This window comes from Strongylocentrotus purpuratus, unplaced genomic scaffold (genome assembly GCF_000002235.5).
Source record: "Strongylocentrotus purpuratus isolate Spur 01 unplaced genomic scaffold, Spur_5.0 spur5_scaffold_6, whole genome shotgun sequence".
NCBI lineage: Eukaryota > Metazoa > Echinodermata > Echinoidea > Camarodonta > Strongylocentrotidae > Strongylocentrotus > Strongylocentrotus purpuratus.
The window spans coordinates 44,369,286-44,383,592 of NW_022145612.1; the positions used below are offsets into that span (position 1 = coordinate 44,369,286).

Below are 14,307 nucleotides of genomic sequence, written 5' to 3' on the forward strand. Positions count from 1 at the left end.
CTTTTGCTTCATGAAGTAAGACCTGGCTGTGCTTAGTCCAAACAAATTATTGAACACTCAAAATTCTCAGTCAGGATTTCCTATGGCATGGAAGTGATTTTCAAAGGTTATTAAACATCATGCTTTCCAGATGCTGCAGATCTTAAAGTAGTCATAAAGGGGCATAATTCATCCTTCCCCCTTGACGTGCTCAGCAGTATGATATAAGCTAATCTTTTTCGTTTTAATATTTTGCTACTTGTATTAATTTTTAGTAAGTTAATTAGTTTTCATTTGAAACTACTTATAAAAAAGCTTATAAGGGAAATAGCTTAGGAAAATGTTGAATGAGAGTTACCAAAAAAAAAAATCATTTTGTTTAAAATATCAAGCTGGTGTTGTTATCATTGCTGCTAGCATTAGTAAATTGCAAAACGATTTCTTAATTTGCATAATGAAGTTTACTTATGTATACGTTGATGTCCAATATTAGATGGCTTCCTCAAGAGAAATGACTGCAGGTGTTGCCCCTATCACTCATGAAAGTTCTTTCTTTTATCATTTAATAATGTAGGAGTTGTCATGCTATGTGAACCGTTGCTATGAAGTTGTCAAGAACATGGTGGACCAACTTGCTGCCTTGTACAATAATGCAAAGTAAGTTAATAAATGAGATGTCATCGTATGAACTATACTCTGCTATTTTGTGATAAGGGTGGCAGGAAATGTCCATGTAAATTTATGTTATATATTTTTAATTAAAAAAAATAAAATTGCTGACTGAAATCATGATATACAACCAAAAAAAGAATCAATAATCAAAATCAGTTTTGACAATTTCTTAGCTAAAAGCTTCTTTGTTCAGCATTGTCATATGCATGCCATGAATAATTCATTGTTCTATGATCCCTTTGTCATGCATGAAACACTGTCTGTGTAATGAATAATTTACACTTTGTATGATCAGTAGTATAAATTTGTCATTAAAAGACAAGTGAGACGAATATATAATATTGTAACTGAATGTAGTATCATTTGATTTCTCTTTTATTGAATTTTTATTATTAATTTGCAGGACTGCACCAAAGATCATTGATGTTACTCATGTTCATTTTCTTGTGAGTATAAGACCATTGATTTTAATAAACTTCTTTAAATGTAATATGTTGTTTCTTGAAAATTTTGTGAGTTAAAAACATCTGAATTTGCTCAACTTCTCGAGAAGCTAGAAAAGTAATTTTACAGCTTCCACAAAGGTGCCATATCATTACAACTTAAGTCTCTCTTAAATCCCTGTAAAGACTGGACCCAAGATTATTATGGGTTTAACTTGTGTAAAATTGTGAATAAAATGATATTAAGTTGATAGCTTTCAATTACTTGTAATGAATGAGTTTGAAAGAAAGAATGACAGAAAATAGGTCGCAAATATGTAGAACAAAAAATCGTTCAATGAACTGTCGCACTCAACGTTTTCTAAATTCCTTTGTTTCTTTCTCGATCCGCAAATACAATAAAAATGCTACCTGAATTTTACGTTCTTCTTTATTTCTGTAATGTTATTTCTGTAACTTCCAGCCCATCCCGCTCACTCGAACCTTTAAAATAATTCACTTATTTTGTTTTATAATAACATTAGAAAACTTTCTGTAAAGCAATATTCTGAAAAATTTCTATGTCAAAGTATATGATGTATTATGTATGTAGACTTATTTTGATTATTTGTATGTTTGTAAAATGTGAGCAATTTTTTTTCTCCAATATTGGACAAATGAATTGAAATTGAAATTGAATTGAATTATCTCACTGGTTGTGCCATGCTCTTACTTGATCTTTCTTCTAGACAACCTATGAGTACCTGGGTGAGCTCCTGCGTATCTTGATCACACTCGATGAGATCGTTGCCAATCAAGCAACACTCAGGGATCACTGGACACTCTACAAGAGGTGAGATAGAAATGAATTATGTTTTCATATAGTGTTTCATTTGATCAAGGTAATGTTGAGTAAAATATTAAAAGAAATGTGAGGAGAGAGAGACAGACAGACAGAGAGAGAAGAGAAGGAGAGAGAGAGAGAGGGAGAGAGAGAGGGAGAGAGAGAGATAGACAGAGAGATAGAGAGAGAGAGAGAAACGAAGGAAGAAGAAAAGAAACTGGAATATAATACAGGTACACATTCATAAAACTAATCAAATACTTTTTGAATACAATTTGATTCACATATATTTTTCCTTTTTTTTTTTACCGGTACAGATTTTTGTTTCTCTTTATTTACAAAGTTGTATTGAAACAAAAAGTTACATTCACAAAGTTAAAATGATGTTTAGATGAATCAATAACAAATGTTATTGCAAGACTAAGTCATCATTCATAGATCTCACTTGTGCGTTTTAATACTATGTGTTATGCGCTATACAAGAACGGTTAATTATTATTATTATTATTATTATTCTAATTTATACTATCCTCCGAATCGCATAACAGGATGTTGAAGTCAGTGCATCACAACCCTCAGAGGTTTGGGATGGAGGAATCCAAGCTGAGACCGTTTGAGAAGCTTCTCATGGGACTCCAGGGTCAACTCTTAGATGGCATGATCTTCCAGGTCAGTATCGTAGCGGCAAACCTCTTAGCCCCATCACAGCCCTGTTACATCCATTCCTATTACTTCATATCAAATTTAACCTGTTCACTACTGAATTATCACTTTCCAATATGTTTAGTACAGGAAATCTACCCAGCTTAGCCAGTGGGTTAAGAAAGTGAATCAAAATATGAGATGAGACAGCTCAGTAGTAGAGACAAAGCCAGTGGTAGAGCAGTGGTCTTGCACTGATGCTTGTTGGTCAGGCATTGACCCTCAATTTCCAAGTCCTGATAGGAATCTAAGCCTAAAGTCACCTCAGAGCCAAGTTCTAAAACATGCTATTTTGACAAAGCCTTTCCATCTGTAAAATGTGTCACAGATGGGAAAGCATGCAAATTTATATTTTACTTAGAGATATGAGTTAGTATTGATCTATAAAATATCAAATATGTATTGTGCTATACAGAAACATTTTATTTTGCTCAATGTAGATACAATTAAGGCTAAAGAGGAGATAAATTGATTTCATACAGTGGGGCAGCTTTTAAGTGAATCATGAAAATATGTCTTTAGATAGAAACACGCTGCAAATGCATTCAGGAGTGGAATGGGGAATAAAGGTTAATTTTTTATTTATTTTGTATTACATGAACAGAACTGTGTTGAGCAGAACTTTGATGACTGTGGAGTGACCGTGTCAAAAAATACCTACTTTGCTGAGGAGTTTGCTTACAATATCAGAACCATGTTTGCCAACACTGATCCAAGGATTGGTAAGTCTCAACTATTTAACTCATTTATGATGCTACTTAAAAACAAGCTAGGCAATTACCTGGATTGAATCCCAAAAGGTTTTTATAGAACAATGTTTTATTGGGGTTACTGAAGGTTTTGTGTATTCTGTCATAAACAAATGCTAATATTGAGGATGTGTTCTTTTAAAGTTATGAAATTAAAAAAAATTGATATATAGATAAAGATGTCAAAAATAGTTTCCGCTACATCATGTAAAATATTTATTTATTCATTTGGCCTTGGGAAAAGGTCTAGAAAGCTAATATAAAACATCTACTGGTGTTTGCAATGTCATTACTGACGTAATATATTTAAAATTACTATATGATCTTTTGAAAAAATAGAATCAACAAAAATGTAATAAATAAATAAAAATAAATTTTTTTATCACTATGTTATTTGAATTATTCAATGATGCGGCTATAGAAAGACAATCACTTGCTCCATCAAATTCATCTTTTACATGTACATAAACTGAATTAGATTAAAAAAACATTACAGCGACTAAGATCAAACATTTGCCAATATTTTATGTACATGTTCATATATTGAGCTAATATAAAATTTCATGTTCTCCGTCATAACTGAAGCAAACATTAGTATCGAATCTAGGGCATCTGCCAAAGTACAGGACAAAGGTCATGAACGACATTTTTGTCAGTGAAGAAATGAATCAATTCTAGCTAGTGGATACCTTTTCATAATTCCTGCAGTAGCCTGATAAAAGTGACTCCCTAAACTTCTAAATGATCCCCAAACTGTCCCAATGTTTAATTATTCCAGGAGATGACAATGTGTTTGAAATTACATTACCCTTACAAGAAGTTGGTATTCTTACATTTGTACTCTTCCCTGTATAAATCTTGTTCCCAACGTGGTGCATGCAAGCTGATGTGAAAATTTGGAAACCGTAGACAATGTTGAAAGAGGAAGAGTATTATTGTCCTCTTATAAATAACCCATGTTAAAAATATGTCATGCATGATTAAGGTATGACAAATTTGAGCACAAGGTAAATTGCTTTTATCCACTTTCATTGAACAGGTGAGGTGAATGAGACAGACCAAAGACTGAAGTATGTTGGTATATGTGGTCTCTATGTACTCCACTATCAGATCTTCAGAGTCATCGACAAAAAGGTCTTCAAATCTCTCTGGGATGTCTACAAAAAGGTTAGCTTTCATACTGCAGAGTATTCAATTTATGTATAACTGAGAGATGTGGATATTTGTTGTTGCTTCAGATGGTGTTCAAGCATTTATAATAATGTCTCTTGAGAGCTAAAAGGACAGTAACATATATACTTCACATCCTTCTGGCTATCAACATACAGAAGGTTCATTTGAATAAATGGGTTCCACTTTATCTTTTCCCTCTATCTCATGCATTCTGTATGCTAGCTTTGAGTTCATTCTGCAATGGAGCAGTGCTAATATCTATATTACCCTCCTGATAGGGCTTTATGATTTGTTGATTTTAGTCTGGTAATGTTACTTTCATGATGTGGACTTGTTTTGTACAGGATGGTTACTGCATTTACCCTACAAATGTCCTTTATATGTGGGTTTGACGATAATGTAACCATGTGATGATTCTCTTTCAGATTCCAGCCATCACATTGACAGCCAACATTGTGTGGTCAGCCAACCAGTTCTTACTCAAGAGTCTCTCACCTCACGTAGCTAGACTGATTGATAGGAAGGCACAGCATCATGTCCTACAGCAGACCAGTCTGTTCTTACAACAGAAGAGCCAGAACCTTCTCAAGTAAGTTCCAAAATCCTGAATGTTCCTATTTTGTGGAAGCATTGTTAATAATCCAGTGCAGATAAAACTCGCAATTATGGATGAGTCCATCCATATAACACTAATAAGATTGAAATATAATATATTTTGACAGATGAGCGTGGTCAAATTCCAATTAGAACCTGATCACCCTGCTCAATCAATGGTTTCATCAATTCCTTTCTGCAACACTAAATTATTGATGATGATTTAGAAAAAAAATAGTAAAAAATCATGAAGACTTACTCTTTGAAATATCAATTGTTACATTACATTTCCAAATATGTTTTCATGTAGAAAGAGGCATGAAGTAAACTGATTCCTGTCTTATCAGGGCAGCAGGGCTGTAGCTGGTTAATAATTCCTGAAGTTTTTAGAGGCACATAGAGACGAAGAGATATGAGATACAGTCAAACCTGCTTAAGTGACCACCTGTCTACAAAGACCACTTTTTGTGTTTCCCTCGGGCAGTCGCTATAGACAGGTTTGACTGTATAACAACTGATAAAACACAGGAGGACTCCCATGAAGTGAAGGATCCACCATTCAAAATCCACATCCATGAACTGTCTCTAAAATAATTATAATAATTAGCTTTAAAACTGATATCCTCTCTGTCAATACATGACATATATATTAAACCTTCCAAACATTCCCCCAAATACTTGTCCACCAGGGAGGTACAGGTATACTACATGCAGGTGTGTTCCTGGATGGTTCGTATGGAATCGAGTCTGACTCAGGCCAACACTGTCATAGAGGACCTCACGCACAAGTGCACTCTCTTCATACATGTGAGTTAGTTATCTATTATAGATATGTTACTTTCTTTGTGTGTAGTGGCTTTTACATCTTAAGAAAAAATTGTTATTATGTTACCCATTTTATAGCAAGAAGGGCTTCAACTCCCATTGTTTTTACCCAGGATAACACCCTTCTGACTCCAAAAATGCGTTTTTTATATGTGACTGATATATAGATTTTAGCAAATTGTTATAGGAGCGTAGTATGGTATTTAAAGTCATGTTTAATTTGTCAACTCTTTTGGATGATAGTTCATATTGCTATATGCAACCTCTCTCTAAAAAAAATGTTGTGGATATATTGACAATTACAAAGCAAGCAACAGTTGGCAACTAATGTCTTAGAAGAGTGATAACACCATACTGTTGTGAAAGTATAAATCCATGAACTTTTATGTAGTGTAGACACAACCTTTATCATGACATTGTATGTTTCTGTCTTGCAGGGGTTGCTGTTTGCCTACAACATCAGTAACCTTGTTCACACTGTGATGAACCTTCATGCTCACATGAACAAACCCATGACCAAAACAGCCGTCCTTGCTCTGTGCAGACTCATCGAGATGCTCAAGGTGTGTAGAGTAAATTGAAATAGAACATACCGTTAACAACTAAGTTATTCATACCCTCACCAAGTTTTGTAATTTTGTAAGTATGTGATATATTAACCCGTTCCTTCCGAAATTATTTAGCCTGATAGCCACCCCACAAACGAGATTAAAAATCGAAAACTCGACTCCTTCGCTGCCGTACAATACCGTGCGACTGTTCAGCGCGCGGAACAATGCGTGTGCGTTGAAGCGACCTAAAGCCTGGCCAGTCGCTTCGACGAGCAGGAACTTAGCGCATGCGCAGATCATTTGGCAATCTGCCGTGCTCTAAGTTCTTTCAGCTCTTCCGTACTGTAGGTTTTTTTTCTTCGTTATCTTTTTTTCCTCTTCTACCTACTTATTTTGTTCTTCTTTTTTCTCCTCCGTATCTATTTTTTTCCTTGTCACTCTTATCCCTCCTCCTTCTTCTTCTTCTTTTCCTTCTTCCTATACTCTTTTTTTATTTTGATACTCGATTTTATGAGAAAATACACAGTATATAAAAAGTAAACTATTTCAATGTAAGTTTCTGTTGCATCAAATTTAATTGAAATAGTTTATCAGCCAAAATTGACTGTTATAATTTACGTCTGACAATATAATGTAGCGAAAATATGTAAACATGATCAAATGAAACTCAAGAAGAATCCAGAACGGGGGGGGGGGGGGGGGGGGGGGGGGGGGAGAGGGGAGGTGAAAGGAGAGCCAAAATAGCATACTAATAAATACAGTACAGACTATATAACGATGCGCCCAACTTTCTCTCTCTCTCTCTCTCTCTCTCTCACTCTATAAAAACCGTTCATTATACTTTATCTCTCTCATACTGTTTTCTGTTCCACGATTTCCGAAAGCACGTTTCGACATAATAAATAAGAATTGTTAAAAGTAAGAGTTTGGATATAAAAACATCTCTTATGCAAAAAATAATATGACACAATCTTTTTTGACAGAACTAATATACGTCGGACGAAGGAAATAACTCCTTGGTCGGACATTATACTTTAGCGAATTTTGTTTAATTTTTTTAATTTGTTTTAAAGAACTAAAGAAACATTCTGAATGGGGGGGGGGGGGGGTTGATCAGATAGACAACTAGTATAATAATAAATACAGTACAGACTACGTCCAACGTTCTATCTCTCTCTCTCTCTATCTGTCAATGTTGTTCCGCCATTTGCTTGTATGCCGGCATCATTCCTTCTTTGAGATAAATTATGATAACATATCCATGATGATGAAAACATACATCTTAAATACTAGGGAAAAAAAATAGAGAACGAGCGGCTGATAATGTCAAAATGAATATCACTGTACACAAATTATAGAAAGTAAAAGTTTTGATTTTGAATGTAAGTCTCTGTTGCATCAAAATAAAATGAAACGTTCATTATATCGACGGAAATAATATACATCAGACATTATACTTTACCACAAAAGGGTCATCTAGAAGTAGGTGGATAACATTATAAGAGAAAGAAGAGAAAGAATGAAACTTTTTCTTTCAAAAACAGAAGAATAATGGAGAGGGAGACAAGGACACATACACAATAAATAAATATAAACAACATAGGATTCTAGAGCGGAAGATGATATAGGGGAAACGAAATAGTTCGGAAGTATTGCCTAGAGAGCAAAATAATTATTCTGTTTTATTTACTAATGTAAAGCGCTTTGATCATGTTTTATGTAAAGGCGCTATATAATATCAATATGTATGATTATATTGGCAAATTTTGACAATTATAGTTTGTAAGTATGAATTGACAAAGTACGTACAAATACAAATGACACAGAAATGTCTGCAAGTATTTGGGACCTATATAGAATATGTGAAAAGAGCTTTATCTTTGTCTTTGGCCCATGATCCCACAACTTAGTTACGTAAGAGGAACAAAGAACGTTGACGGATGTAAAGGTTGTTGTCATGGTTATAAACCCCAACAATAGAAGAGCGGAAGTAAGGTAAGGGTATAATTGAATGACAATGACCTGGCTTACAGCATTGATGATCCTACATGTATAACCCTGGTTTTTTTGTGTGTGTTTTGGGGGGAGTGGGGTCTTGTTGTTTTTGCAATCATTCAAAGATAATATCAATCATACAAGATAAAGGAATGAACAAGAATATATGATATGCTAAAATGTAAGAGACAAAAAGATGATGATGAGAAATGATTGTTTCTATCTCTTTTTTTCTCTCTTTTTCACACTCTTTATGTGTGTGTCTCTCTCTCTCTCTCTTTCCTCTCTCTATCTCTCTCTCTCTCTCTCAAACTCTCCACTTTCTCCCTCTCTCTCCGTCTGTCTCTCTGTCTATCTGCCAATGTTGTTCCGCCATTTGCTTGTATGCCGGCACCATTCCTTCTTTGAGATTAATTATTATAACATAAAATTATCCCTGATGATGTACATTATTATACCTTATATTTATTATAGGGAGCGAAAAAGAAAACGAGCGGCTGATAATGTCAAAATGAGAAGAATATTACTGTACAATATTTATACAAAATAAAAACTTTGAATGTAAATCTCTGTTGCATCAAACTGATATAAACAAATTGTTATTATGCTATATTGACGGTACTATTATCCGTCGGACATTGTGCTCTAGCCAAAAGATATAAACAAACAAAAAAAGAGAAAAACTAAAGAAAACATCTGAGGTTTGTGGGGGGGGGGGGGGTAGTCGGTGAGAAAAATATCATAATAATAAATACAGAACAGACTACGTCAAACTTTCTATCTATTCTGCCCCCGCCCACCCTCCTCTCTCTCTCTCTCTCTCTCCCTCTCGCTGTCTCTCTCTCTCTCTCTATCTCTCTTTCTACGTTGTTTTCCATCTTCATCTTTCATGATGTTGTCTACTATTCCGCCATTTACTTGCATGCCGGCATCATCCTTTCCTTGAGATTAATTATTATAACATATCCCTGATGTTATACGTCAGACATTATACTTTAGCGAAAAGAAATAATCAAACAAACAAAAAAGCGTACACAAAAGAAAAACAATCAGAGCTGGGGGGGGGGGGGGGGGGATCGGAGATAACTTTCTATCTCCCCCTCTTTCTCAAATAATTTATATCTCCTCTCACATATACCTTAGTATAGGGAACGCTATAGAGAGTGAGCGGCTGATAAAGTCGAAATGAGAAGAATATTACTGTCCAATACTTATAAAAGTAAAACTTTTGAATGTAAATCTATGTTACATCAAACTGCTATACAAAAATGTTTATTATGCTATATTGACGTTACTATACGTCAGACATCATACTTTAGCCAGGAAATATAAACAAACAAAAAGAGAGACAAACTAAATAATAAATCTGAGCTTTGAGGGGGGGGGGGGGGGTCGGTGATACAAAATGTCATAATGATAAATCCAGCATACACCTGATCAAAACTCGTTTTCGGAGACTAAATCGAGTACAACCTCGCGATCTTGCTTTAGACTTATAATACTGCTTGTTAAGCTGACCTTGTTGAGCTGACCTTTGGATTTTCCTTTCATGTGCAGTGAAGTGCATTGTTCCGCGCGTGCCGCGTGCCGTTATAGGCTTTGGCTTTGCGCTGCTCCCAATTGAAATACCAGCAGTATTGGTATTCTGTGCATGGAAGGTCTCAGCGAAAGTCAATATCTGTGGGACAGACATCGCGGAGCTCCAATACGCTGCTGTACGAATTTCATGTGAGAGAAAACTTGACATGCTTATGAAAAAGTACAAATATAATGAGTAATATTAAAGTAAACAAAACAGGAGTAATGGATAATGATAGCATATACTTTGGATAAACCCTCACATCCACTAGTTTAGTGAATTAATGGCAGGGAAAGGCAATTTTAGGCTTGTAAAGACGTCGTCTACCTGCCTATTATGGGAACCTGGTATACCAGGTTCCCGTCTGTGAGTAGGCTCCACGGGAGCCTGGTATACCAGGTTCCCGGAAGGAACGGGTTAAAAATTACATCTTAAAGTATTCAGCAAAGGCCCTAATTCGCCAGTCCACCTTTCATTCTTCTATTACGAAAAACACAGAAAACATCAAATTTACGAGGGGTATAAATAATTAAGTTGCGTTAACTGTACATCAGAGTGTGTTTACATAAAACTTTGTTAAAGATGCTGTGGTGAGAAAATTTGTTACAAATAAATGTCCCTTGTGTTGAATAAGTTTGATGATGTATCAAACTCTCAGAGGCATTGTGATATTAATATGAACAGGCAGAAGGAATAATATTTCAAGGAAACTAACTGATTAAATTTGTATGTGGGATTGTACACACCAGTATTTACATCTGTGTTTAGTGATTTCTTCACCTCTATTCAGCTTAAAAACGTAATGAAGGTACAACTTTAATAAAGTGGTACCATGAGTAAGAAGGAAAATGTTTAAAAGGCCAGCTGTCCAAACATTGAAGCTACAAAATCTCTCTCATTGTACAGTTTTAAATTGATGTAGCTAAATAATGTTATTGTTTCTTATTTGCTAGTGTTTTGTCCACACTATGATATATATGTTTTCTTTGGCAGAGCATTGAGCACACCTTCCATCGTCGTACCATGCTTGTAGCTGAGTCTGTCACACACATCATACAGCATCTTCAGTTCATGGCCTTGGCCTCGGTCAACACAGCAAAGGTATTTATCATTTTAAACAGATCTCAGTATTTAATTTTTCACACCAGATTGCCGTAAAAATATATTTTCAGAATTAATTGCTGTTTTTTAACTACATTGCTTTCCTCAAAACACCTGTTTTGATACTGGTTACTGGATATACGTTAAATAGCCTATAAATAGAAAAGGTATTGGTTATGTTTCGTCATCTCAATCATCTCAAAACTGTCTTGTAGTTTTGTTACTATCTGGATATTAGTATGGTCTCTATATCTATTGGATTTCTTTATTGTATCAATTATAGTTTGAGTGAGTGACTTCTAACTTTAGAAACATCCTGTACAAATTTATATTTTCTTTTTAATGATCAAGAACTGAGCTTACTGAAGGACTGTGTATAAATTAGAGGTGATAAGGAAGCAATATGAATATTTTTGTAAGTGCATACAAGTGCATATTTAATGGCTATAATACATTCTTATGTTCCCAGAAACGTATCATCTCAGACAAGAAGTACAGTGAGAAGAGGTTGGATGCTCTCTCTGCCTTGGTGCTGGTGGAGAACGCCCTCAACGGACCATGTATGTAAAAAAAAAAAACTGGGGAGTGTTTCACAAAGCTTTTTCCAATGACAAATGACAAAAAGCAAGGATTTCAGTAGGTTATGACAAAAACTGTCATTTGTGACTGATGACAAGTTTTGTGAAACGGGGCCCTGCTTTGTCAATAAAGGGGGAGGGGGGGGGGGGGGGCGTTGGGTTGGGTTTGACTTCTACCAATTTGTTTTCATGCTGCAGAATGAATCATAACACCGATTTTGTGCACTTTCAAAAAAATGCTTGCCCAGAAAACTGCCATATTATACAATTTTTGAAAGTTTCTGGTTTTGCTGTTTGTGTAGCAAAGTGCGTATTGTTACCTACATAACTAAACCAGTGTAACTTATTTGCACTGCAGATTGAGAAACTTCATTAATCAGGAAATATCTTCAATGAAAATTATGATTTCTTCCAAAGATGCTTTATTACTGTTTAAACCTAATGAGCGTTTACTTGTAAGAACTTGATACTGATGTTTGTCATTTTGATACTGTCTGCATTATGCATAAGCTGTGTTTATTTCACATCAAAGCAACTTCATTGATCAGGAAACATCTTCAATGAAAATTATGATTTCTTCCAAAGATGCTTTATTACTGTTTAAATCCAGTAAGTGTTTAATTGTAAGAACTAAACACTTATGTTTGTCATATTGATACTGTCTGCATTGTGCATATAAAAGATGTGTTTATTTCACATTGATTGTTCTTGTTTTGTTTTCTACAGCCACCAAAGAAAGGAGGTTGATTGCCAATCTTTCCTTGCTGTAGGAACTCAAATGGTGAGTCTATAACAATACTGCAGAGACACTTCACACGTTTTATGCAATTATAAGACTTTTAATGGGATTAACCTAACATGATGCCAACTTTATTAAAAACATGCTATTCATATCACTATGTTCAATTTGGCTGTATAGTAATGTACAACATTGATTCAAAACCAAGACATTGATCTACATTTGCCACACTCAACCCAGGTGATGTAAATGGGTACCTGGCAGGAATTAATTCCTTGAAATGCTAGAGCGCAGTAATGGCAGACATGCCAACCATTCCGATTTTAACGGAACTGTTCCGTTTTTGGGGAATTTGGCTTTCCATACATAGTATTGATCCGATCGAGTGCTGAACGGATTGCATTGCGCAAGGTGCGTGCAGCGTGCACTGATATGTACGTACAGTGGCAGCGTGTTGCTGCGCGCCACGTGCACTCTGATATGTGTTTCCGTACGTAACATTTCCTTACGTAAATACTTGCGCTGGCAAATCTCGTAAGTATAATTTCTATACGTTTGCACGCATATCAGCGCAGCAGCATGCATTGGCTATCGCGGCTAGCGCACCGTATATGCATAGGGTCCCCATGCAAAGTACGTGTTTCGAGGTACCGTATACTTTGTGATTTGAGATTTGTCTCGGAAGAAAATCTGTCAAAATGAGCGGAACAGCAGCAAGACGAATTCAGAAGTACAAACAGGAATACAAGGAACGATGGCAAAAAGCTAGCCCGCCACCTTCCCACCTCGAACCTTTCGAGTTCCGCTAAAATTGTGCGCTGCGGAGCTCCGAGGGTGCGTTGGTATCGCTGGCAAACTCTCGGGCGGCTAGCTCCCCACGACGGACCATTCGCGGTATGGCGAGAGTGTGTGTGTGAGATACGATTTTGGATTCGAGAACGCACGTACCACAACCGTGCGCGTCATTTTCAGCTGTCGAATGTACGATTTTAGTACAGATACTTGGTCAGTTTTCTTCTTATATCTTTGGTTTTACAACATTTAAAAATATAATTTCTTCAAATTTGCTCCTGACTCGGTTCAGACTAATTGTCTGATGTGTTTTCAAGTCAATTTCTTGAATATATTTTTTTGCATGAATTTGCCTAGATCTAGACCTAGTATGACACAAAAATTACCCATAAACTTGGGTTGAATTTTAGGGGAAATGGTCCCTAAAATAGGCTCAGATTGCACCAGAGAGCATCTGGAAACCCAGAGCTTCCAGGGCCCTAAAGCGGGCCCTGGACCCCGGCTAAAAAGACTTCGCGCTTCGCGCTCGTGATGTGCGCTTCGCGTACATAGTGTACTGATTTCTGATTTTCAAATGTTGGCATGTATGTAATGGCAACACAGCTAAAGCCGGGGTAATATTTTCCAAATTGTTAAGACACCTTGAGCATCCCTTGGGGTGGATATGTGCGAATTATAAATGTTGTTATTATTTATTATGATTTATTGCTTTGATTTGTTGATTTTCAGAAATGTTTCAAGGATGATGAGCTGGTGTCCTTCAAGAGTTTGATGAACAAGCTTGCTGCCATCAGTGACCTCAGAACAAGGTAGGGCCTCAAGCAGAGCTGCCATTTCATACGATTTTTAGAAGTAAATATGACAGATCGATTTTCCTCAATAAAATACGATATGTATTTTGTGTGTGGCATTTTCAATGGCAAAATGCCCATTCTGTCCTGTAAGTATCCTACAAGCATCTCACATCTGCAATTTGGGGATGTTCATTGGTTCATCAAACACACCAGTCATG

General features: G+C 35.9%; 1 protein-coding gene across 1 annotated transcript in view; it reads left to right on the forward strand.

The window, feature by feature from the left end:
• Positions 1–14,307, forward strand: part of LOC587921 (WASH complex subunit 4) — a 36,402-nt gene that overhangs the window by 10,397 nt on the left and 11,698 nt on the right. The window contains 14 exon segments of the mRNA XM_031000239.1: positions 554–636; positions 1,055–1,097; positions 1,823–1,926; positions 2,466–2,586; positions 3,224–3,341; positions 4,408–4,535; positions 4,967–5,130; positions 5,825–5,942; positions 6,398–6,523; positions 11,079–11,186; positions 11,656–11,746; positions 12,491–12,520; positions 12,523–12,545; positions 14,025–14,104. Of these exon segments, the coding sequence (XP_030856099.1) occupies positions 554–636; positions 1,055–1,097; positions 1,823–1,926; positions 2,466–2,586; positions 3,224–3,341; positions 4,408–4,535; positions 4,967–5,130; positions 5,825–5,942; positions 6,398–6,523; positions 11,079–11,186; positions 11,656–11,746; positions 12,491–12,520; positions 12,523–12,545; positions 14,025–14,104 (1,337 nt within the window).